The sequence below is a fragment of the Dreissena polymorpha genome, chromosome 15 (genome assembly GCF_020536995.1).
Source record: "Dreissena polymorpha isolate Duluth1 chromosome 15, UMN_Dpol_1.0, whole genome shotgun sequence".
Taxonomy (NCBI): Eukaryota; Metazoa; Mollusca; class Bivalvia; order Myida; family Dreissenidae; genus Dreissena; species Dreissena polymorpha.
Genome location: NC_068369.1, coordinates 59998595 through 60026504, shown reverse-complemented (window position 1 = coordinate 60026504; position 27910 = coordinate 59998595). Strand labels below are relative to the sequence as shown.

At 34.7% G+C, this 27910-nt stretch overlaps 1 protein-coding gene across 1 annotated transcript in view; it reads right to left on the bottom strand.

Annotated features, from left to right (window-relative positions):
• Positions 1-8423: 8423 nt before the first annotated feature.
• Positions 8424-27910, bottom strand: part of LOC127860368 (enhancer of polycomb homolog 1-like) — a 39605-nt gene continuing 20118 nt past the window's right edge. Inside the window, exons 5-14 of the mRNA XM_052398396.1 lie at positions 27771-27838; positions 21156-21236; positions 20670-20778; positions 20061-20231; positions 18792-18875; positions 18217-18365; positions 15007-15129; positions 14124-14530; positions 12645-12957; positions 8424-11819 (exon numbers count right to left, since the gene is read on the bottom strand). Of these exons, the coding sequence (XP_052254356.1) occupies positions 11747-11819; positions 12645-12957; positions 14124-14530; positions 15007-15129; positions 18217-18365; positions 18792-18875; positions 20061-20231; positions 20670-20778; positions 21156-21236; positions 27771-27838 (1578 nt within the window). The 3' untranslated portion in view covers positions 8424-11746. The remainder of the gene's footprint in view (positions 11820-12644; positions 12958-14123; positions 14531-15006; positions 15130-18216; positions 18366-18791; positions 18876-20060; positions 20232-20669; positions 20779-21155; positions 21237-27770; positions 27839-27910) is intronic.

Here is a 27910-nt window from a genome sequence, read left to right as displayed (position 1 = left end):
TATTTGTAAAGCTTCTTCAATTTCAGTTTTACATTTTATGACCTGCAACATATTCTATGCTACTTTATTTTACTATGGTAAGTCATTAAAGTGTTATTTATTTTTCAACTATATAATGTGCTAATCTCATATAATGAATTACTACCCCATTTAAAGATGACACCTAATATAAATTCATTAATACAATAGTTATAATTGTTTTATTGTAACATACTATTCCACTAAAAAATGACCATCATAGAACATCAATGCTGTGCTTTTACTAAAATTTTGATCTCAATTATTTAAAGAAAAAACACTATCAGGCATTTATAAAAAATTATATATAAGTAGGGTGTCAAAATTAAACAAACTGAACAAGTCAATTTGAACTTCTCTTGCAATTCAAATGGAGCCACTTGAAATACCAAATTGTTCCCATACTAGTCGGCAATATAGCTATGACATTGTGTCTATTCATAACATGCATCAGATACACCTTCTGAAACTTTTTAAGCGGTTTTGAAAACGCTATTTCATTGCAAACTTTCGTCAATAAAGGATACATGTTGTTGTACAACCGAAAGTGAAAGTACAGTTTTAAAAAAAAATGAATAAAGAGCGAAATTGTTGAAAACTTACAAAAATTTGAAATGATACTAACATAAGACCGTAAGACTGAACAAAATTATACTTAACTTTTAAATCATAACATGAAAGTTTACTTATAAAGCAAATTCTTCATTCATCCGCGGACTTCTTTGTGTCGTAGTCATAAATGCCTCCAAATGGAGGTGCGTGATGCGTCTAAGTATAGAGGTGACAATAACGTAGTGACGTCACCATTTATGTATAGAATGGCTTCACCCATGGTATGACTAACTTGCGCATGCGTGATAAGCATTTAAGGTACAAATAAAGTAACAAAAGAAAGGAGGTCTACACATGCTCTTTCCCATATAGTGCTTTATGTATCTTCTAGCAACTAATGACACAATTTTGTGTTGACATACGCAATATGATAGTTATAACCCTATATAACTGGCATGTCCATTTTAGTTAATATTTCTTTTTTAATTAAACCTGTTTGTTTTAGCTAGATTGCTTGAAATGCCCCTAAGTCCGTTCTCTGGGTACGATCAGTACGTAATGTCTTTGTGGAATATCTAAAGTTTTCTCCCACAGTGGGGATCCAACCACTGACCTCATGTTTGCTAGGCAGATAACATATCCACTTCAAAATGGAAACCTTGAAGCTAATATGTCCGTAGGATTATTAATAGGTGTCTTTTGGGGAGATCTTAAGCATGCTTCCACTGTTGGGATCTAACCAATGGCCTCCTAATCGTGAGGTGGACACGATATCCACTACACTATGGCATCCTAAAATCTAGCTAATAAGTGATAAATGAAGTGTTCGAACAAATTTTGACAAACACAACAAGAATTATTTTCAGAATTGTCTTACCCCTGTTATATGCAATGTAGCTTATTAAATTGGCAACCCTGTTTTGCATGAGAATAATTTGCAGAACATAGTATTTTGAAAATATATACATGTATACCAACTTAGTCATTACTGTAAGTATATTGAGCAACTCTATTTCTGAATATTTTGATTGGATGGATAATGGCCTTTATGTTTGTGGCACATTTATGTATTTGAAAGTGTCTCATCAGGCAAAAGAATGAATATTTTTTTATTTTTTGGGTAAGGATCACTTATTCTAGAGTTATTTATAAATTTAATTCTACATATTGCATCTGCTAATCAAAAACTCAATGCAGTCAGCTCAAGGACTTGGAAGGGATGCTTGGAAAATAGAAGTTTCCATTGTGAAGGCAAATTTAAGCATATTTCAAATTCATATTTCAAGATTTTGAATGGAAATAAAGACAATTTGATTCAAAGTTTGTTATCTGTCAAGAAAAACAGTTTGAAGTGAATAAATTAAGCATTGTCTATTGTCTTTATGTTTAATTTTTTACCTGATCCGTGTGAGGGATGTTACTTATTTTATTTAACTGAGCATTGCAATAATGTTTTATATATAACAATAAAACCACACACCTTGAAATGAAATACATGTTAATCGATACATATAGATGCAATTTGAAAGTGTGCAAAATTGTCATTAAATCTATAGCCTAGTTAGCAAGTAATTGATTATTATGCTCCCCCAAAATGTTTGTGGGGGAGCATATAGTCGCCGCTTCGTCTGTCCGTCCGTCCGTAGTTCCGTCCGTGCACAATTTTTGTCCGGGCTATTTCTCAACAATTAATGACCGGAATTCAATTAAACTTTATGGGAAGCTTCACTACCAACAAGAGATTTGCATATTATCAGCCGGTTCTGGTCGGATGATTATTCACAGAATTATGGCCCTTTGAAATGTTCCATTGTACATATAGTGCAATTCTTGTCCAAACTATTTCTCTGCAACTAATGACCGGAATTCAATGAAACTTTATGGGAAGCTTCACTACCAAGAGGACATGTGCATATTATCAGCCGGTTATGGTCGGATGATTTTTCACAGAGTTATGGCCCTTTGAAATTTTCTAAAAACTGTACATATAGTGCAATTCTTGTCCGGGCTATTTCTCCCCAACTACTGACTGGAATTCAATGAAGCTTTATGGGAAGCTTAACTACCTTGAGGAGATGCGCATGTTATTTGTGGGTTCTGGTTAGATGATTTATTTAGAGAGTAATGGCCCTTTGAAATTTTTAAGTTGCTCAACCATCCATCGTATTATTTTGTCCAAAGTTATGACCCTCAAGACGTTTCCTTTTATCTGAATATATAGTGCAATATTGTGACAAAAAAAACTTTGGGGAGCATCACCCGTCTCCGACGGTTTCTTGTTGTTTTTTTAACTGTAAGTATGATTTCTATACGTACACGTCCAATTCGACAAATGCTATCATTTTTAAGTTTTAAAGCGCAAAAAGACAGATTTCTACCTTGTAACCACCAGATATATTCTAATTGGCATAGATAAAATAAAATCTATAGCCTAGTTAGCAAGTAATTTATTTTTCTAAATTTTAAAAATTAAAAGGATTTCTATATGTATACATCCATTTCAACAAACGCAATTTTTTTTAAAGTTTTAAACCGCAAAAAGACGTAACCACCATATATATTTTAATTGGCATAGATAAAATTAAATCTATAGCCTAGTTTGCAAGTAATTTATTATTTTTCAAACGTTACCGCTTTTAAAACTGAAAGTAGGATTTTAAACGTATACGTCCATTTCGACAAACGCAATTTTGTTAAGTTTTAAGGCGCAAAAGAGATGGATTTCTACCTTGCAACCACCAGATATATTCTAATTGGCAAAGATAAAATAGGTTTCCTATTTATACTCAAATTTACTATGCCATGTATTTCATTTCAAGGTGTGTGGCTTTAAGGAATGTTTTAATGGGTATATTACCAAGATCCGCACCGCTAGGATGATATTAACCTGATACAGAAGTTAAAGCTTTCTAAGACTTTTAAGGCTTGCCTTTTAAACTTGAAATGATAAATCATTAACATGTTTTGTTCTGTAGGAACATACGTACATTTCCCTTCGACCATATGGATGAAGATGTTTGGACTGATGATTCTAGGTCATATGTGTGAACAAGGTGGTCTTCATTACATCATGATGCAGCTGTGTATTCAACAACATGTTAACCTGTCCCAGCGGATGTTGATGCTCTCAAATGATGTTGAGAAAAACCCAGAACCGGTACTTTATGACAAAATATACAGTGTTTATTGAATAACCATTTATATTTATTTTAACCTTTAAGTGAATTTCTTTTCTTGAATTTTCTGTGCCCTTTGTTACTGGGAACTATTTGTATCATATGTTGGTGATTGAAACCCTGGATCTGTAAGTGCTTCTTAATATTTGCAACAAATCATGTTAAGTATTTGAAATAACTGTTTTGTTCAGTTAAAGGACATATTGGACTCACTCTATGCTAAGTCAACTTAGATGCATCAAGTTTTTATTGATGATTTCCTCTTTCTGTTGAATTATTATCCTTGCCAAAGGCAAAGAGATATAGTTTTGAGGTTTTCCATCGGTCAGTCTGTCAGTCCTTCCATCTGTCCGTTACAAACATTTAAGTGCTATATATTAGAAACTATAATAAGATTTCAACATGGAAAAATAAGTGTATGCCACATTCATACAATATATCAAATTTACTTTTTTCTTTCTTTTTATATAAGTTATTAACAGAAGAACAGAACAGTAACCTACTTAGATAAATATATCTGCATAAAATACTCATGGAAAATATAAAAATATAGATAAATAAAACAACGAGAGGGCCATGATGGCCCTGAATCGCTCACCTTACTAACCAAATACAATCCCAACCCAGATTTCATCAAGATAAACATTGTGACCAAATTTCATAAAGATTATATGAAAACTGTGACCTCTATTGTCTACACAAGGTTTTTCTATTATTTGACCTAGTGACCTAGTTTTTGACCCCAGATGACCCAAATACAATCCCAGCCCAGATTTCATCAAGCTAAACATTCTGATCAAATTTCATAAAGATTGGATAAAAAATGTGACCTCTACTGTCTACCCAAACAAATTGTTGACTGTTTTTCTGTTATTTGACATAGTGACCTAGTTTTTGACCTCAGATGACCCAAATACAATCCCAACGCAGATTTCATCAAGAAAAACATTCTGACCAAATTCCATAAAGATTGGATGAAAACTGTGGCCTCTTCTGTCTACACAAGGTTTTTCTATTATTTGACCTAGTTTTTGACAGGTGAGCTAAAAATAGAGTAAAACAAATCATGGTGAAATCCACAATACACACCAAGAGATATAAGTAGGCTTATCTCCATTGACTTATTTCACAGTTAATCTCTTTTTTTGCCTTGCCTTTTCATTAACATTTTCAAACAAAAATAACATTTGTGAAAAACTTAGTCAATGATTATAACTAAAGTTAAAAATGTGGACGCTGTAAGTTAATTGACTTTGGCATCCAAATCTGCAGTTTACAAATTTGCTTGTTATAGGAGTATTCGTGCAAATGGACATCCTGCAAGGAAGACTTTCATTCCATAGGACAGCTAGATGCACATATTATCATCTCTCATGTGGTTCAAGAGAAGTGCTGTAAATGGGGAGACTGTACCAAAGTACTGATCGTTAATCGGCTTGAAATCCACGCACGTAAACATCTTTATGATTTCGTTTAGCTGCGATTTGAGTCTGTTGAAACCTGGGCCAACACTTCTGCCGAAATTTGATAAGTTCATGGATCAGTACGCGATCTACACGATGGCGTATTCTTTATATCATGGATAATTCAAGTTTTTAATTAAATCAGGAAAAAGTGGTGTGTTTTATTGCGCAATCCCTTCAAGTTGGAGGCTAACTTCCGGTAGCGTTAATATCAAACCCAAGAATATTCACCCTGAGGAGACAATTCATCTCGTAGACAATTCAAATTTTATTAAAATAATACATTTTGCGATTTGATTCCCAAATTAAAATCCCTTTTATTTTTATGACGCCATTAATCTGCTGATTCATTTTACGCGGATGGCGAAAAAATATGTCCCTCGACTAGATCTAAAGGTTGTAGGTAGTATTTATAATTTTAAAGCCAAAGTTTTCTCAACTCTAGAGAAAAATAATTCAGTGGTTGAATACAAAGTAGTCCGTGCACGCGACAGGTATATTCATCATGGTGGGAGACAGGCTAGTTTATTCCGTATGGTGTTATACCGTCAATGTCGGTATAAAAATGGGATAAATATCAATAAGGAGTCGTGCCTCGCACAAGAAGCGTTTATTTGCACATTCTTAAATATTTTGTAGTTCCCTTGTGAGATTTTGTATGATTTCCGCTTATTACAAATTGTTCGGGGCTGTCTCGTTTGTTGCAACATCAGCGTTTTATGTTTACGGTAGATATATTGCTTTTTTACACGATAAAAAAAACACCCGTTCTAAAGAGTAACATAATAACACCGCGGAGAATAACATATTGATGCCGTGTGTCCACTCCCGCTAAGCTACGTTACAATGAGAGGTGCGTCTGTACGACAACGCGATACGGCGTCATAACTACAACGGTTACAGCGTCTTGACTGTTATAGACATACACACGCGTTTACACGGGTAGATTCTTTGTTTAAACTTGCACGTAACACGTGATATTGCATTTATTTATGTTTCTTTATTCGCTACCTAAGCAATCGAGAACTTTTCTAGCGTGAAATCATGATAAACGAAAGAAGTTCACGCTCAAAACATAGAAAATCCAATAAATTCGTTGTTTCTGGCTTGCAGTTTCGGTCATGATGATTATTTTCAATGATCTGTATCAAGTTCACTCATTTACAACCATGTGGTGCCCATGTGTATACTATTATTGGTGATTTCTATCAGAGTTTTCAAAACAGTTGTAGCATGTCAACTCCGTGTACATGTCACGATATCTTCTCTTACGACCAAGACATGTTACATAAATACATCAGTACTACACTATTTTACAAGACTTTGAACATGCTTTAAAGGCATTAATCTAAATTGAAGACCTTCTATTAAATCAGTATTTAAATAAACATTTATTATTACTTTTTTTTAACAAGTGCACCAAATCGCAAAAAAAAATAAGTATTGATATTTAAATCGTATATTTTACTTTCAATAGTTACATTTAAAATTCAATCTACATTTTTTTGTTTTGGTACCTAAAATGAGTCTTAAAAAATTCATTCATGCCCCTAAATTCTTTACTATAGGTATTGCATCAATTAATCAATTAAAAACTAATCACCAGTTTGCAAATATATTCCCCTGATGTAAGACAATAATAGGTGGCATTTACACCTCATTGTAGGTATACCTCTATAAAGATCCGTTTACCGAACCCTCCACAACAATTACTATAATAATACAATTAACCGAACTTGTTATTTACCGAAACCTCTAGTAAACGTCGATTCTATACCGTAACCTTCAACATGTTGTAGTAAATGCACTGCAACACTCTCTGTAAGACGCCGTAACATTTCAATTCATCAAAATGTATCTCGTTACACTTGCATGCAGTTAATTTTGAGACAGATCTTGATAAGAACGATTCAATATTCGTTCTTGCTTACGTTTGTTTGCATTTTCTTCTGTTAAATGTCATACTTTGAATTATATTCCAATGATTGTATGCATTGTCTATACAGAACTGTAAAACTTCCATTTTATTGATAACATAGAAATAAATCACATGGCAAGCTGTAAAAGAGGAACACAATATCCGTGTTTGAATAAACATTGGCTTACACATACCAAAATAATTCAAAATTACCGTTATTATCTTTTAGTTTAACAACGTCCTGTATCGTCAACAAACTGTGGAAAGACGCCGTAACCGTTGTAATTATGATGCCGTATCGCGTTGTCGTACAGACGCACCACTCATTGTAACGTAGTTCAGCGGGAGTGGTGCCTTGAACTCTATTAAGCGGAATTAGATAACAATATTTCCAACTGTATAATGGCCACAAAATGCATGAATATTGCTATAAGGAACACTGATTTTTTTTATAGGTTAACGTTATTTTACGAAAAAATGATTAAATTGATATACTATTTTCCGTTCCGTTTTTATATCTTATGTCCTTCAAAGATCTAATTTGAACTTATCTAAGGAGGCATGTTCTTAAATGCGATGCATACTCTTGAAATGGTGATCATGTGTGCGAATACATTTCGAAATGTGAACATGCTAGAGTGATATGCCAGACACAAAATATGGACAGACTGATCAACCAACAGGAGCCTAGCATTATGCCTCAATATGAAGGGGGGAAGAATATGCCTCAATATGAAGGGGGAGAATATGCCTCAATATGAAGGGGGAGAATATGGGGAGAATATGCCTCAATATGAAGGGGGAGAATATGCCTCAATATGAAAGGGAGAATATGCCTCAATATGAAAGGGAGAATATGCTTCAATATGAAGGGGTGAATATGCCTCAATATGAAGGGGGAGAATATGGGGAGAATATGCCTAAATATGAAGGGGGAGAATTTACCTCAATATGAAGGGGAGAATATGCCTCAATATGAAGAGGGGGGATAGAAAATATGAAGGGGGAGAATATGCCTAAATATGAAGGGGGAGAATATGCCTAAATATGAAGGGGAGAATATGCCTCAATATGAAGGGGAGAATATGCCTTAATATGAAGGGGAGAATATGCCTCAATATGGAGGAGAATATGCCTCAATATGAAGGGGATACACTTAATAAGTTTGTTGCAGACCAAGATTTTTTAAGTACCGGAGAAACTATTAATTTGATCACATACATTTTGGTCATTAAAACCATACAATATGTATATTTTAGTTCTTGGGACACAAACATAGTAACTAATTTACAACAGTGATTTATCAATATTTTTATTTTTTATTTTTTCAAGGGACGGTCCCTTAAGACCAAACACCCTTTTATATCACAGATGAACACAAGAGTTGTCTATTATACAATAGTTACAGCCCTTTGAGTTACAATGTACCACATACAAATACAAGTTTCACAGCACTCATTTAAGTCAAATAGCACAATTTTGTTATCAGATATGTTGCAATAAATTCATACACAATAATGGTCAAACATAAAACTTTCATATTCATTTAAAAATATTATTATTTCTTAGGCTAATTAACCTAAAGCATAAATATAATGCTCTGCCTATTGTTTGTTTGTCTAAAAGGTATAATGAAAATCAACGAGGAATTAGAACATGCCTGCTTTTATTTACCAATGCAACATATGAACCCATGCTTGGTAAACACTGGCCTACAGAAGAACGTACTGGTCATTCCTGATTCAGGTCACTTAGATTCTGTCAAAATTCAATATTTACTAAGACCTTAATAAATAAGCATTAACTGAAAAGCAATTAAACTCCAAAAACTCTACAATAACATGTCTTAACAAATAGCACACCATAAAATATTACAGCATTGACCGAGTGTTATACAAGCCTGGAATATAGTGTTATTAAATAGTGAGTGATAATTGATAGTAACATTTTCTCACTTCACTGCGTTGTTGCTATAAAAATTAACAGCGTACATTTTCCAGCTCTATATAAGGCCATGTTTAGTTTTAACATACAAAGTGAAATAAATTATAAAACCAGAACATAAGAATTGATCTGTATGTAGTACATGTAACAAGAAAGGCATTTCAACAATTCACTTAATCACTTCAGTGTTCTGTTGACAATGTGAACACAATATGTGGTACATACAAACAAGTCACTAAATTAAATAACACTAGACCTGAAACATCTAGGTACAAAACAAAAGTGAAGACAAACGACTGAGCACAAACACATCTTCAGAATCACAAATAAATTAAATGAATGCATCTAGTTTCTTATCAATAGCTAAAAACAATCACCAAGTTTCATAGCAATAGATAAAATATCTGTTCTACCTTACTACACAATTTACGACAGCTTTAGTTTCATTTTTTAAATTCAGAAATGAAATTTAAAGATAATCTATAATGTTAATATTGCTACTTTTTGTCTGGTTACTCTATGCTTTTAAAACAGTCACGACACACTATTACAACCAATAAATATTCGGGAACATGTAAAATATTCAACAGTAGTTTGTATTTGCTTTTAATGTTTAAATAACTTGAAAAAAATCCTTATTCATAGATAAAGAGCACACACACTAATTAAAGAGCTAGTCAAAATAGCCTACAAAGATCTCTTGACGTCCCATGTCCTCCACAATAAGCAAGACAATCTTCAGTTAATTGGCAAATCGGCTTCACAGAACAAATGGCATTATAAAGAGGTAGTTTCTTGTTGATGGTGATGGAATAAGAAAGTATGAACAACATTCCAAGTATGCTTGTTTTGAGAACACGGCCAACATGTTGGCAAATGTGTTTAGTTTCTTGTTGATGGTGATGGAATAAGAAAGTATGAACAACATTCCAAGTGTGCTTGTTTTGAGAACACGGCCAAATTGCACATGGACACAACATGTTGGGAAATGTGTTTAACTGTTTGAATTTACATTGTGTATACAGATGTTCTGACATCCAGAACAATCAGTTTTATTTACTCAGTTGCATTATTATGGAGCACTTTATTGGATTGGAAATGCTAAATGCTGTTCAAAACAGACAGGTGCTAGCTAACAATACTGGGACAAATACAGCCGTGGATCAATTATCATGCTGTTTTAGTTTATATTTAACACATACTAGTTTTACTATCATTAATATTTGAATATTCAAATACAATTATCATATTAAAAAACACAATTTTGCAGGTTGCAAGGACCTCTACATGAAAATTGTAAAAAGATTATGTGCATAATTATAAAATACACACTTTAAATGATTGTTAGTGTCCAATATAAGCAAGAACATGCGATCTTGCAAATTTTCTTTAATTTTAATAGAAGGCAATTAGAAAGTTGTTATTAGGCAAAAATACTAACTTACAGATATTAGTCAAACTGAAAGTGAAATGACAATTTAACTATCATGATAACATCGACACATTATTAAAGTATAAAAATGATGAAAGACTTTGGTTGTATTGGTTTTTTATAATTATAAAAAAACACAATACATTTAATCATATACTCATACATACTTCGTATCTACTTATTAAGCAACATGATCTAGTATGACAGTTGAATAAATTTTGATTAAGAGTAACTACAAAAACAACAGACATTGTACAATTTATACAAATTGCCTTTTTTTATTATATAATTTTTAAAAAATAATGAAAAAATCTTCACAAGAGTCAACAGTTAATAGTCACAAATCAGGATTCTATGTAGTGAGTCTAACTTAACAAGAGCACCGCATAACGGTTGCCACCCTCGGCTGCAGGTTCAGTTTTGAATAAATGAATGCTTGTCAGATTTTTTATATATTTTTTTAGAAGTCACAGTTACCTTGACCTTTGACCTAGTGGGTGTGGCATGTAGAAATCATCAGGTTGCAGCTGCATATGAAGTTTCAAAGTTGAAGGTTGAAGCACTTTGATTTTAGAGCAAATGTTCAAGACCTTAACAAAATGTTCAGGTTTTAGCACGACCCCGACGGCGGTTGACGAGCTGGCAATGACAATACCTCAGGTTTTCTCCGAAAACAGCCGAGCTAAAAATTAATACTCCTCTAGGAAAGCCTGTGAATTTTTACATTTGCCAAACTTCAAAAAGCGCTTGCTAAGGAATTTCAGTTATAATACAAATGACAGTAATTATCCTTTTGGTGGATAATACTTAAATAAATTATGTTAAATAGCCTGGAAAGTGTTTTTTAATAGCATATCCATATGTTTAAAAACAATTCCTTTCCACTCTAAATTCAATTTGAAAAATACAAATTTTAAATACTGGTAATTTGTTTTTACCATTAATATGCTTAACTTAAAGAAATAATTTGAGAATGAGAGATCTGGTTGAAACTTTATATAGTTTTTTATCTCACAAACTCCTAGCTCAATCTAATACATATTTCTCAGGAACACACTGTTTGACAGCCTGTTTGAACGTAACCTCTTAAAGTTACTAAAACATGGACGGTTGAGAAAAACAAAACACTCTGCTTTATTCTCCTAAAAATTCTGTACAAGTAAACAATACTGCCACAATCCCAATCCTGTACACTGGTATTTGAATAGACATGTGACTGATTCAAGTCCATCGCTCCATTCCTTCAGGTCACGTCCATGGGAAGTACTGTTTCTATCGTGTGGTTGTTTAAATCTTTGGAATCTACATGGTTTTGTCTGGAAGAGGAAAATAAGAGTCGCATTCTGAGAAAACTGTGTTTAATGCATGTGCGTAAAGTGTCGTCCCAGATCAGGGACGACACTTTCCGCTTTTATGGTATTTTTCGTTTAAAGGAAGTCTTTTCTTCATGAAAATCCAGTTAAGGCGGAAAGTGTCATCCATTAGCCTGTGTGGACTGCACAGGCTAATCTGGGACGTCGCTTTAAGCACATGCATTTAACCCAGTTTTCTCAGAACACGTCTCAATTATAAAGCTTTTACAATCTGATGAACAATACTTGATTGACCCAAGTCGGAAGTAATCTAATCTCTTGGCGTACAAACAATTTTTTGCCTATTATATGCACTTGAATCAAATTCATATCATTACATCAAAATAAAAGATACGTGGTCACCCTAGTTTAAATGTCAATACATAACTCCATGGATTAAGAGTATATATACAGGTGTGTGGTTGAGGACAAGTCAAATGGATGGACAATTCTGTGAACTGTTTTCGGATGAGATTTGTATAACAGGGTGACAAATCTCTTTAAACAAACATACACATTAACACCAAGTTTTAGGAACATCGGGCAATACACTTGACTTCTAGTATGCTGACAACAAAAATGCGGGCAAAGAAAAATGTTGACCACAAAGAGCTTATTACTATATCAAGCATGTTATTCTCAGAAAAGCTCAAAAAAATATCAACTGTTCACTGAACGATTTTAGCTGTGTGAATCAACAGAATGATTTAATTCAAGTAAGGGATAGGAGATCTGATAAACAGACACTAAACCGTCTTGGGGTATATAACAACAAACAATGTCTCTTACTTGATTGCTGTCTGAAGGACTGTATTCTGGGAGGCAGCAAAGCGATAGAGGTTTGCAGCTGTAAGGCTGTTCTTGCCCGCCAGATTATTAATGGACGTCAACACAGTGCTAACAGCTGATGCGTTTGACAGTGCCGACACAGGGGATGAACCTGCAGCCATGGAGACGGGACTAGAGTTCAGGAGTGGCTGAAGGGCGTATGAAGAGATGGGAGTGACAAGAGACGAGGGAGCGTGATGGTGGTGATTGTTGTTGTTCAGCGGAAGATTTAGCTGCAGGATATCTGCTGCCGGTGACGTAGAAAGACCCTGGTCTGAAAATTCACGATTAGCAACGGTTGAAAATCAAAATTGTATCAGCTACCTTTAAATCACTTATATTATTTTATTAAATTTAAAGGGACCAAAGTTAAAATAATAAGGTACTGGAATTACATGAATGTTCCCAAGTAGATTTCAGCATTATAAATACTTAATACATGCGTTTCCAAATGAATTCTAGTAGTCTAAGTCTATATCCTGACCACTTCCAACAACCTTTCATTTGCGCTACTGACATGTATAATTTGTGTTGTTTTTTTTTTGTGTTCAAAAGCTTGCATTGATTGTAACTGGACAGAACTAGAGACAAATTGCAGAATGCAGCAACCTGCTCTTTTTTGCTTCCCCCTTTTGCTCATTTGTAATGGTCAACACATAGAAAAGAAAATCTTTGAAAATTGAAGTCATTTTGAAAATATTCTGTACCCAAAGAAGATGGCTTACAGACATTAATTACAAAAGCCTCAGAAATTACTTGAGTTACATAATGCATTATTAAATGTCTGCAAACTTTCTGACTTTCCACTCAACCCCATTTTAGTAAGACCCTCCCAGTACATGGCATGATCCTGAATCTTTCCCTAGTCATACCATGCAATGTAATCAATGTCTACTAACTCCATGAGTGATCATCAGACTGTTTAAAGATTTTTAAACTCAATATCTTCTGTATAACTTTTGACCTCCTAGAACGAACGTTAGCTTAAAGTTGTATTTAAGATGTTTTTAATAAGAAAATCTTTGGTCTGCACAAATATCACACACAAGATATCTCAGGATTTATTGACTTAATGAATTTTCATCCAGTCCTTATACCAAAAACAAAGATATCCTGCCAACATCTATGGTAAAACTGTAAGGATCCAAATGAAAGAGTACCAAACAGCCAAAGTGTAATCAGGTAACAAAAAATATTTATTGTAACAAAACCACCTTACAACATTAAGTCAACAAATGAAAGATGTTCATTTTCAAAGTGAGAACATAAAAGACCACCTTTATGTTGCTTTTAACAAAATAAGATTCTGGCTGGAGTTTGGCTCAAAACTGAAAGAATCCCAACCAAGACAAAATAGTTCAATGGTTCCCTTCTCAAACAATATAGAAAATATACAAAGAATCTCTATGTGAATTTCTTCATACACAGAAATACACATACTATCTGTAATTGTAGTTATTGGTCCATTCAGAAGGTTGACAGAAGTAGTTGCTATTGAGCTAGCACCATTGATTGCTGCTGTTGACGTAGCACTATGCTGCTGTTGCACTTGAGCGGTGTTTATGACTGCTGATACAGCAAACTTTGCACTGGCAGTGTCCAGAGTGAAACGAGAGGTGGGTTGGGATGAGAAGGAATGTTCTAAGCCATTCAATGAGGAATCGAGATCACACGTTTGGTGTCTGAGCAACTGCTCCTGCTGTTCACGTTGCATCTGAAGCAGTTGCTCCTGATGGGATGTGAAATAGTCCATACTAAAGTCATTGTCTTGAGATGAGAATGAATTAGAACCGATATGGTAACCACTTTCCATGTCTGGTGGAGGTGAATGCGGCCGGAAATGAGATCTGAAATTGATATGCAACCATCTGAAAGAGCACTTTTTTAAAACAGGTATGCCATTTTAAGTCCAGAACAATAATTACAAAAATAATTTCGGCAAGTGCTAGATTGCAAATGTCTATTTCAGTGATACTCAAACTTGATAGTTAACAGATGATCAAACTTTTAATATATTTTTTTTTAAATAATTTAAAGTAGCACTGTGACAATTAATTGAATGTAAGGAGCTGAAAAGGAAAGGCTTAATACAAGTATGTAACATGTGAACAAAACTATGACCTACATATGAAAGTAGCATACTTTAGACTCACATTAGGGGACTTCACAATTTTGACGATGGCGATACTGACAAACTATTGAATATGATAACATGCAAATATGCATTGTACAATGCAGAGCCAGTAACTGTTACAAGCGTTCTAGTCTTTGATTATGCAATGGCTAAACATTGTTAACAATGGTACCATTTCAGCATACTTACATTTTTGAGTTTTTAATGTATGTTACATAGTCTCCAATAACTCCTGAATATGAGCCTGACCCTGAGAGATCTGCCTGCTGTAAACCATCGTCCCACGGGGAATACCCGCGATCTAACAATATTCTGTAATGGAAAATATTGAAACATCGACTTGAAATAAATATACAAATACACCTTTTTTTACTTCTATTTTGCAGGTTAAATGCTTCAGATGTCCACTATAATCAACTGCTCAGATGCTTTAGTCATAGAAATCTGCTCAACAGATGATACATTAGCAGACATATTGAAGAACAGATTGCTTAAGTTTTTCTTTAAACAGATTCTGCCCCATTCACAGGACTGATCTTTCCTAAAATTGTTGAAACCTTATGCATTAAAATCACCATCAGTACATGTATAAATATTCAAGAAATTTTAATATGTAATAAAATTAACATAAGGCCCTCAGCTCTCATAATCACGGTCATAGATCGCGCTGCAGTTCTTATTTTGTACCAAGTACAGTCAGAAATAAGATGGGTTGGGTAAGGACACAAGAGGGTTTTAGTACAGACAGAAATTAGTATGGAAAAATGAAAAGAAAAAGATTAAAAGATTTAAAGCTAAAGACTTAGTACAAAAACAAGACTGCCCCAATCTCATATTTCTGTTCACATCATTGGGCCAAGTTCCGACAAATACGTGTCATTATCAGGCAAACGTAATAATAAATTTAATGAACATCTGCAATAAGTCTCAGGGCTTGCGCTAGGGGGCGCCAAACGTCGCCTAAAATTTAAGAAATTGTAGATAACAAGAGCTGTCTCAATCGGAAGACATATGCCCCCAAAACACACTTTTACAAAACCTAAACGCAGATTTCAAAACCTAAACGCGGACCCTAAGTTCAAGTTCAAGGCAAAGGGGTCAAAATTTGTGTGCGTATGGAAAGGCCTTGTCCATTTACACATGTATACCAAAAATGAAGGTTACATCGGAAGCGACATAGAAGTAATGAGCATTTTTTGAAACCTACACGTAAAAGTGCGACGGACGGACAATGCGACAGCTATATGCCACCCTACCGGGTGCATAAAAAAGTTCAGTTTTGATATAGGACAAAAACAATCCAACATGCACAACTTCGTAACATAAGGAAAAAAACTCAATTTTTCTATGATTCAAGGGCTGTAACTCAGGAGTGTCCTAGTCAATTTGGCTGATTATCTAACTTGACCTAGATCTTATGACCTTACACATTTTCATAAAGTGTGGCGGAGATCCTATATAATTTGCTCGAGTTATTGAGCGGAAACGAGAAAAAACGCAATTTTTCGATGATTCAAGTGCCGTAACTCAGGAGTGTCGGGGTCGATTTGGCAGATTATCGATCTTGACCTAGATGCTATTGCCTTACACATTTTCGTGGCTAAGATCCTATGACAATTGCTTGAGTTATTGAACAGAAAGGAGAAAAAACACAATTTTTCGATGATTCAAGGGCCGTAACTCAGGAGTGTCTGGGTCTCTATGGCAGATTATCAAACATGACCTAGATGTTATTGCCTTACACATTTTCATGAAGTTTGGTGAAGATCTGATGACAATTGCTTGAATTATTGAGCTGAAACTAATCCGAACGGACTAACTGACTGACTAACTAACGGACGGTGCGATTTTAATATGCCCCCAGAACCAGGTAATTTGAGGTAAACCCCGCCCCGATTCTCCCAACCTCCAAACTTATCTAATAGACGATCGATATTGGTCAAGTCAGCATTCAAGTCACATGGTAGCTGGCTTTTCAACATTGAGTTCACTCACACATAATATTGGGTCATTCATGCGCAGACACCGTATACTTGGAAAAACACAGTTGATATTGTCGTCTGCCAACACTATAGCGGCCGATGACAAACGTCGTATTTAAAGATAAACAAATAAAAAGGAGCCTAACAATAAAAAAAATATTTCTAAGTTGATCACTTAACATTTCTACCGACTATCGATCTGAATTAACAAAAGGATGATAATTAAATAATTTGATCTATGTCGATGATGTTACACCTTTCTGCTGATTATCGTTTGAAATTAAAAGGTGATAATTAAGTTGTTTTTAACCCACAAACTATGCTATTGTAAAGCAATATGTCAATTAAATTGTATATTAATTGCGCATTTGCTAGGTTTCCGATCTTCATTTTTTTGCTGTCAAACGATATGCACAATTTGTTTTATGTGCGTAACGCGTACAATTTTTCGGACTGTCGTTTTCGGATACATTATTTTTCGTTGATTATAATTTAATTTCAAAGTTCTTTAAAGAAGAAATAGATTGAAGAATACAGATGGGGTGATGCGGACGGTGTGGTTTATCATATTTCGAATTGTATTCACATGAAATTGCAATCGTAAAGACTATAAAAAATAACAAATAATTATTAAGAATGCATATGCTAAATGACATAATTATTTCAAACGTAAATATTTATCTGGTGTGACAGTTTTATTAAGCTTATGTTCTCATAAACATATTATCTTTGAAATACTTCAGTCTGTATAATATGATATTTACATCAAAATGGATTGAATAAAGAGCTAGTAAAATATTAGTTATTTATCTGCCGTGTCTATCATTTCTTGGTTAATTAGAACTGCTGAAAAAATTAAGACACACAAAAGAAATATAATTATGTGTGCTACAGTGGTATACTTTAATAATGTGATACACATATATGTGTGTTGTAATGCCCTACATGCAAACCCTTGTGTCCGAGTCTCTTCACTTCTCCCTAGTCTCCTCACTTCTCCCTAAATCAGTGTCCAGGGAGAAGTAACTTCTCCCTTAAATTTGCGCCCAGCGTGCGCCCTGAGTCTTACACAATACCCAATACACATGTCTAACAACTACAACAAATCTGAGCTGCTAAGAATAATAAGAGTCGCTTTCTGAGGACTTAATACATGTGCTTAGTGTTGTCCAAATTAGCCAGTGCATTACGCAAAGGTTATTCAGGCACACTTTGTCTTTTATTGCACTTTTCTTTAAAAAAAAAAGTCCCTTCATAACAAATTTCCATTTAAAGCTGAAAGTGTAGTCCCAGATAAGCCTGTTCAGACGTCACAGGCTAATCTGGGATGACACAACGCACAGTGTTTTTTTTACGGAACAAGGCTCAAATTCTAACAACAAAAGCCTATTTGTCAATTAAGGGATGAAAGCTATACCTTCCACCTCTACCGACTCTTCTGCGTGCAAAGCCGATACATGTTTGAGGCTGGGACAGTGATGTCAGGGAGTAACGGAACCGCTTGTCGCCTATACCACCATCCTCTGGACTGCACCACGGCCAATTACCGAGGCGATCTAGGATAGGCTGTAAGATATAACACAAATATGCAAAAGCATATTTATATTATTGGAACTTTTCAGTAAGATATTAAAAGCCATACACCATGTTTTTTTTAAGGGTAATTATACCTTAAGCTGGCCTGCCTGACAAAAAGCTGTTATGGTTTATATTATCTGTGCAAACTTAACAAGACATGCTGCAGTTTTAAAGAAACCATGCTTCCAGAAAAATTCAATGCATTTTGATTTTTTTTTGTAATTATCTGATACTTGACCACACAAATAAGCCACTCAATGTAGTAAGATGTTCCATACAACAAGTAAATCAGTGTTAAATATCCAGTAGCTTAACAGCCAGGGGGCAGTCGAATGGAATTCAATCTAGAAGACATACTGATGTAAATAGTCATCTTGTTAAAATTGCAAACGTTTTTTTAGTTTCAAAACCTACCGCATAGTAGCTACAGTTCTTCTTTCTCTTGAAGGCATAGATACCATCCGGATCGTTTTCATCTTCTTGGTCAGAGGGAGACATCTGATAAAAACAAATGACCATAACTTGAAGAGGGATGCCAACAACATGATCATACATGCAATGTAATGAACTGCAATCATTCTAATGAATATCAACCTTTTTAATCTTGTGCAAGAATTGTCAATATCACATCATAATGTTCAAGTCTACATTCTTACTGCTTGCATGCAGCCCATCCCACATAATTCAGTCTCACATAAGTATTTCCACAACGTGAACATTTTATCCTTTTACAATCAATTGCACAATTGAATGACTTAAAACAATTAAAGACATGTATAACCAGACCTGAAGATATTTACATGCATACTTGTGAAAACTTAACATAATTAGTAATTTACATCATGAAACAAGATGTGTTTGTGAAACACAATGTCCCCCTATATGATGTTTGACATTGTAGGATGACCTTGACCTTGTGAAGGATGACCTTGACCTTGACCTTTCACCACTCAAAATGTGCAGCTCCATGAGATACACATGCATGCCAAATATCAAGTTGCTATCTTCAATATTGCAAAAGTATTCATAAAATAAGCGATTTGGGCCACATATATTTGACCTCTGACCTTGAAGGATGACCTTGACCTTTCACCACTCAAAATGAGCAGCTCCATGAGATGCACATGCATGCCAAATATCAAGTTGCTATCTTCAATATTGCAAAAGTATTCATAAAATGAGCGATTTTGGTCACATATAATTGACCTCTGACCTTGAAGGATGACCTTGACCTTGACCTTTCACCACTCAAAATGTGCAGCTCCATGAGATACACATGCATGCCAAATATCAAGTTGCTATCTTAAATATTGCAAAAGTATTCATAAAATGAGCGATTTTGGCCACATATATTTGACCTCTGACCTTGAAGGATGACCTTGACCTTTCACCACTCAAAATGTGCAGATTCATGAGATACACATGCATGCCAAATATGAAGTTGCTATCTTCAATATAGCAAAAGTAATTGCAAAATGTTAAAGTTGGCGCAAACAGACAGACAGACCAACAGACAGACAGGGCAAAAACAATATGTCCCCCACTACTATAGTGGGGGACATAAAAATAAGTGTGGCAAAATTTAAACACATGTAGTATGTAATACCCTGCCTAATGTTGTCTACATACAGCTGAGACCCAACAGCAAGATCTGTCAAAGAGTTGCAAAAAGAGTGTACAAACCGGTGAGAAAGGTTCATCCTCGGAGCTAAAGAGATCAGATTGCAGCATTCCCATATCGGTATTGGCGTACAGTGGTTGAGCATTGGAATTCATGTTAGATGGTTGAGATACAGATGTTTTGTGCTTCCTCTTGCGATATTCACGCTTCTTCTGTTTGACTGCAACCTCCTCCTAGAAGGGATAATGATATTACAGTGTGAATGTTCCACGAAGGTGTATTTGGATGCAATATTCAATAGTTCATTAAGACTTTACAAATTGACCTCAAAGAAAAGTATTTGCTTTTTAAATGCATTTTATAACCACACTTTAAATTTGATAATCTTTCATGTACGAAAATATACACCATTCCAACAATTCGAAGTTTAAGAGAACAGGTTTTATTATGACCAGTTGTAACAACAAACGTTTTATATAACTATTTAATAAAACTTCCAATACATATTAAATCAAGGGATGTTATTTTTTTAAATACCAAGAGCAGTCCATAATTTCTTCACAATGGACTGACATATAAAAGTGAAAAAACAGCATTCATTTGAGCAGCTTAACTTACCCCAGTATCCCAGTATTTCCAAGTATATGGTGAGACAAAGGGGAGTAACTTACCCCAGTATTCCAGTCTTTCCAAGTATATGGTGAAACAAAGGGAGGTAATTTGTGCCTTATAGACTCTGCCTCTGTCAACATAGTGCCATCGTAGTCTTCCAACTGGTATCTGCAAACAAAGGATTTGGATTAAAGACATTGCTAGCATGGCCATTGAAGTGTTTGCATGATTTCCAGATATGTCTGTAAATAAGCTTTTTACATAAATGAAAAACATAATAAGCAAAAAAGCTTCATACATATTGTATTAATGAAAATAGTGTACTTTATTGCAAAGACCATTATTAACATGCTGTAAATAACTTGCGCATAGTAAAAGGAATTTCTTTCCTAATGAGGTCTCATTAATTATTCCGAACAATTATTTTAGTATACTTTCTCAGACAAACAATTAAATACATGTTGTTGCTAATGAATATCTGTCAAAATTACAACAAAGTCAACAACTTTGTATAAATTGTAATAAAACAACTCTTTGCATTTCACCTTTTTTCTGCTATTTCAATTGCTAACTGCAGCATTTCCTTCTTCATCTTTTCTCTTCGTTTCACGAATTCCAAAAGCGTTCTGCAATCATTAACAGGGTCCTTAATTTGATTCAATACATATGCTATAACTTGATTTCCTTTAAAATTGTCAAAAACATTTTATACATGGATATCAGAAAATGTAGTCAGTTGTAACTGGTTAGACAGTTGTACATTAATCAATCATCAATACAATATACACAATATTTAAATCTTAATATAAAAAAAGACAAATAAGACAAAGAATGTACAAACAAGATATGTGTTTGTGAATTGCTATGCCCCCTACTTCACTTTAAAGCCTCATAGTAGCAATATGACATCAGTGTTATTTTAGAGAAAATTGTTTAATCCAAGGTCCTATACTATGGTAAAAACAAGAGGGCCATGATGGCCCTGTATCGCTCCACTGGTGAAAAAAGGCTGAAACAAATATTCTCTGCATGTGCAAATACTTAAATATAGGCCCTATTTAAGCACATGTACACTTTTGTGACCCCCTGGGCTTGATCAAATTTAACCCCAGGGGCATAATTTGAGCAAACTTTGTAGAGGACTACTATATCTTACTACATGTACATACAAAATATGGTAGCCCTAGGTCCTAGATTTAAGTACAAAAATATTTTTAAAATTTACAAAATAAGCAAGATATAAGCTTATATAATGTTCAATTTTGTGATTTTTTTAAAGATTTCACAAAATAGGCGCTTTATAAGTGTTAATCCAATTTTGTGACCCCCCCCAGGGCAGGGTCAAAGTTGACCCCAGAGGCATTATTTGAACAAATTTGGCGGAGGTTTATTAGATGTCACTACATACCAAATTTGGTAGCCCTAGGCCCAATGGTTATGGACAAAAAGATTTTTAAAGTTTTTACAAAATAGGCCTTATATAAGCAAATTTTCATTTTTGTGACCCCCGGGGCAGGGTCAAATTTGACCCCAGGGGCATAATTTGAACAAATTTGAATGAGGTTAACCCCAGGAACATTCCTGAGTTATTTCATCAGAATTGGACCAGTAGTTTAAATGAAGATGTTTTAAGGAAAAGTTAACGCACGCACGACGGACACAGGACCATGACATAAGCCCCGCTGGCCTCTGGCCAGTGAAGCTTATAAATGGATAGGAACAAAACTCTTAACACAATCACCAAGACAGGCAGGTAGACTCAGACACACAAAAATAAGGTCAGCATCTGCAAACGTTTAAGGAAAAAAACTTGTTTTTTACTGACAAGAGGAGACAGACGGACAGTGCAACTGTAATATGCCACCCTGCCAAAGCATAAATGATCTCGTTTTTGGGCACTAGTGACAAACACTGTGGTCATTTGTATGACGTTAAGTGATATTGAGTTTTCAATGCCAATAAATGCGACAGTAAAAGAACAATTAGCAATTTTGAAAGGTTGAGCAAATATAAACCACACACTGTGTGGCCTCCTAAAAGAGTTATTTAACCATCTGACAATGACAAGACATTTTTGTTAACTTCCTCAATGCGCATGTGAAAAAAACACACTAGTATTCCCATAGACAAAACCAAAACATTTTGTACTGGAGTATTTGGATAAATTTGACACAACAATTTTTTTTTAGTGTCCCAAAAAGGAGATGAAATAATCTTAATCTCTAATTAAATCAGGCCATCCTTAAAAATTCTTTTGTTTGGAATAACCCGACCGACCCACTAAAATCGGCCCAACTGAATTTTTGTGGTGACTTTCCAAAAAAAAATTTTTTTTGCTTGCCGAAAATTCTTTCGGCTAATTTTTTCTTTCCACTTTTGATCCTTTTTGGTTATTTGTGTCATTTAATTTAATGCTCTTTCAAGGATATCTAGAATAGCAATGAACAAAACGCATACCAGTATTTATTTGAGTCGCCTATTTATTTGACATATGCATATGCGATTAATTAGACTTTGAATACAATTAAACCGCTCCTGTTTTTCTTGTATCCCTCTAATTAAAATATGCCCCCCTGAACCCCCTACAAGGGGTTCCACCACTAGACACCGCCAGGGCTTGCAGCCCCTGGACCCTGGCTGTTTTTCAGGATTGGGACTACAAGTCCATTACAACCCCTGTTTAAACCCCCCCCCCCCCCCCCCCCCGAAGCAAAATAATTTTGAGCCTTTGAGGATTTAAAAAGTGCATCCTTGTTATGTCAAATTGTGTTTTATTGTTAAGGTAAATGTATTGACTGACAGACTAAAACTTGACTCTGCTTTGGACACATTCAATCATTAGAAGCCTTTTTTCCATGTTGTCACTTACAGGGCTCAACATTAACCTATAAACCAGTACTTAGAAAATCTACTTGCCCTCAACGTAAAGCCACTTGCCCAACCATAAAATATCACATTAACTGTAAACCTCTTTTTTTATAAAGATCAAAATGATACACCACAAAACCTTTTTTTATTTTTTCTAATTTAACAAAATGATAACAGCAATTATAGTCTAATTTAAGTCTAAATGTAGATTTGTGCCAATGTTTGACTTACAGTTACTTCTAAAGCCGAAGCTAAATCAACTAGACATTTCTCGTCTGCTAACAGTACTGTAAACAACACCTGAACCGTAACAAAAATGTGATTTGACGTAAAGCAAAAGATTGTTGAAAATGTATGTCGCAAAATATGAAATATATATATATAAGGAAGCTAGATCTATAGAGTAGTTTTCTGCGTGACTGAAAACACCAATGATGTCATTTGTAACTAAGAGTAAAGAAAAAGATAAACACAATTGCATTTGAAAGCCGATGTTTGGAATCCCAAGCCATTTACGGCCTTTCTAAAAATAGGTTTGGAAATCCATGCGCACCATGCGTAGTTAGTTTTGACTTCCGCAAACAACAAACCCCGAGGTAAATTCCTGCATTAGGCAAATCGTCCGTGATTATTTGTACTATTTCACCACATATACACACGATTTTTGGTTGTTCTTTTTTTAACTTAATTAAGCAGAATGCATTTAAACAAAAGAAGCTTCGGAAATAACTGGCCAATCCATTTATTGCTTTAAGACATACGGTATCATACAAATAGTAACGCATGCAAACGATTGCAGTCGGACTTTTACGTTTCTGCCGAATCCGACACGGTCCGGATTAATCGCAAAGTACCCAGATTTCGCGGTTCTTCACCAAAATACTGTACAGAGACTTTTTTTTGTACCCAAACCCCCTCACCCCCCTGAAAAAAACTCCTCGGATTTACGCCGATCTCAAAACTGGTAAGGGAGCCTCCAAATCCGGATTTCCGGAATTTTACAACCCCTGATTAAAGGATGAAAATTAAATAATAAGTTAAATGTCGAAGATATTGCACCTTTCTGTTCTTGATTGAAATTAAAGTGTTATAATTACTTTGTTGTTTTTTTACTCACAACTATGCTATTGTAAAGTAATATGTCAACCAAATAGTATATTAATACCGTATTTGCTAGGTTACTTGTTGTCATTTCTGTAGTCAAACGATATGCACATTTTATTTCATGTGCAAAATGCGTACAATTTTTCGGACTGACGTTTTCAGATTAAGTATTTTTCGTCAATTATATTATATTTTCAAACAGGCCTCGACACTAACGGTGGTCCGGGGACCCGAGGCCCCCAGATTTTGGCGAGGACCACCAGTTCTTTCAAGCTGGGTGGTCCTCTGGGAACCCTAAATTTATAGAACCACTTTGTCTAGATTAACCATTTGATTTTTTTAAAGTGCCTCCAATTTTTAAAGACCGGCGTATAAAAAAAATCAGGAAAATCTTATCCGAAAATGTACTGCGAATCGAAAGCACGCGACTGAGCATGAGCGGCCAGCGTCTGTCAGTTGTAAATATTGATTTTCGACAATGTAAGCGACCTACAGTGCAGAGAGTATATTGAAATCACTGAAGCGTGTAAGTGTTACAAACGGTGTTTTTACTGCTATTGTCAAGTTTTATGGGAGTTATATCGGATTATTAATGGCTCCTTTATGATATTGAGCCCCCAAAAAAGTAACACTGGGACAAACTGTCACGACGATCAGTTATCATAATAAGTATTAGAGCCGCTATTTCTTTAATCAAAACCATAGGCGATCGGGCTGGCAAGAGCATTTAATTTCTCCACAAAAACACATGCCGGTATACACTTTTTTCTACAGGTATTTGTGAGCATTTCTGTTAAATAGTTCCATTATTATAATGACCTTGGAAGGATATAAATTGATTAAGATACCAACAATTTCTGAAATAAAAAGTACATCGTTCACTTGGTGTACTATATTTCGGATATGTTAAAATTCGGACATTTAAAGATAGTGACATGCATGTGTTTGTTTGTTGTTGATAGTTTGTAAAAAAATATGCTTTATGTTATTTCAGGCAACTAGAATAGATGGTGGTAATTATCTGGGCCTTTCTGTCAGGAAATAGGCGTGAACAATTATAATTTAATTGATCCTGGAAATCATCCACCACTAACAGAAAACGTTTTAACAACAGAAGCTGTTGTATGACATGTCCAAATGACCATATATAACTGTTAAACAAATTAAGTGAGATGATTTACTTTCTGATGTTTTATATTTCTTTTTCCCTTTCAAATGATGTAAATTGGTGTGATTCTATGTTTAAATAATTTTGAAACATTTAGGCAGCATACTGTTTAATACATTGAAGTTAACATTGTTATATTATTTTGGTTATCAGTGTTGTTTATCAAGTTATATACAAATAAAGCTTATTAAGATTATGAAGGTATGACTTATGAAGGTACTTATTGTTTTTTATATGTAATAATATACATTTTAAAGTGATAATATAGGCAATGACATTAATGTAATAAGGTTTCTTTAAATGATTGTTCTTATTAATAAGGTACGAAGAATCGACAGTTTTCACGGCGCGAAAAAGTTGCAACAAGTTTTGTTGAGCCAGTGAAACCCCTGAATGCGCGTAATTACCTTTTATTTCTTAAAAGTTTATAATAAGAACTTCCGAAACACTAAGTTCTGGTGGCGAAGGGCAATGCTGAAGATGATAATGAAAAGGATGATGATGCTGATGATATTGATGAAATACATGCTATCAAAAGTTTACGAGACAAGGTTATGAGCTTTTAATGGGTCTGCTTTAAATGGCAACAGAATTAAAATATAGGAAATAAAAATGTGTACTAGTATGCTTCTTGTACTTATTTGCCCTTACGCCGAGAGTAGCTATGTGTTGAAACAAGAGGACTCCCTAGTTTGGGTGAGGGCCACCAAAAGTTGAAAGTAGGGTTCCCTCCGGGTACCCTGTCAAAAAAGTTAGTGTCGAGGCCCGTCAAACTTCTTTATAGAAAAAATAGACATACGAATACCGGTGCGGTGATAAGGACGGTGCAGAAAAATCTTTACCAGAGGCAGAAGACTTAAAGCTTTATTTGATAATTACCTTTCAATTTGGTATATGTCGGAGTTCAATGTCAGAAAAAAAAATTACAAAATAAAAATAAAATCCCTACCTACCTACCCAGGGGTGGTGAAATCAAATGTCCGAGTTGCCCGAGTCGTACATTCGCTTGTCTGGGCAACTGAATTTTTTAAATTAAGTATTCCGTGGACAACCAGTCGGGTCGAGGGATTCAAAGAATACATTGTATTAAAGTCGAAATTAAGTTTTACAAAACCGGATGTTGACACGCAATTACATTGTCAGTGATATTTGCGGAACAATCAAGCTAAAATACGGGCACTCTCCGGCGCAGTGATCTCCCTTATTCTATAAAAGACCGGTAGCATGCTGCATTTTCAATATTCGGCCCAACTGTTAGACAGTGTACAGACTGGTTTGTTCATTCTTTCCATATCTAAATATTGAATGTTTGTCTTAAATTGTAAAGTGCATTAATACCAAATGTTTGCTAAATTTTAGCATCAGTTTTTTCTTATGTTTTTCTTCATACAAATTCGAGAATAGCTAGATAGTTACGTTGCATATGGCAATGGCCGTAATTAAAATTCGGAAGTGTTTGTCGGATTACACATTTGATAATGCTCATTTGAGAATAAAACAAAACTTTTACAGTTGTGTGTAATTAATTCAACAAGTCTTGTTTAAACGTTTAAAGTGATGAAAACATGTTTTGACAATATAACGCATGAAATGCACATATTCAACGATGATTACACCGTTGCCATCATTAGTTTTCTAAGTAACTGGCCACAATTTTATCGTGGAGGTGTACACCGTAGGGTCTGATAAGAATGGTAGATATAACAATAAATGCGTTTCTAATTTATATAAAAATTAACGGACAAGTTTAGTTCAGCAACGGACAAGTTAAATTTCCTAAATGGTTGTCCGTGGACAAGTATAGTTTTTTGAGATTTCGCCACCCCTGCTACCCACCAAAATTTACCTGGGTCGGGTTATGCCAAACAAACATTTTTTTAAGGATGGCCTCATAATTTGAACAAATCCTAGTTCACTTACCACCATACCTGGACAACAATGTTAATGTACATGTTAATGAGGAGATACAGGGCTACAGAGACAGTTGTAATCAAGTGCCAGTTGCTGTTTGGACACTTACACTGCCCTACTGAGATCTCGACGCAGTTTTAACATCTTCTCGTAAGACGTCTCATCGTTTTTACGATTCTGAAAGTATTTATTATTATATCAGATTCAGATGTGTGATATAAAAACAACCTCAGGGGAGGAAAATGCCCT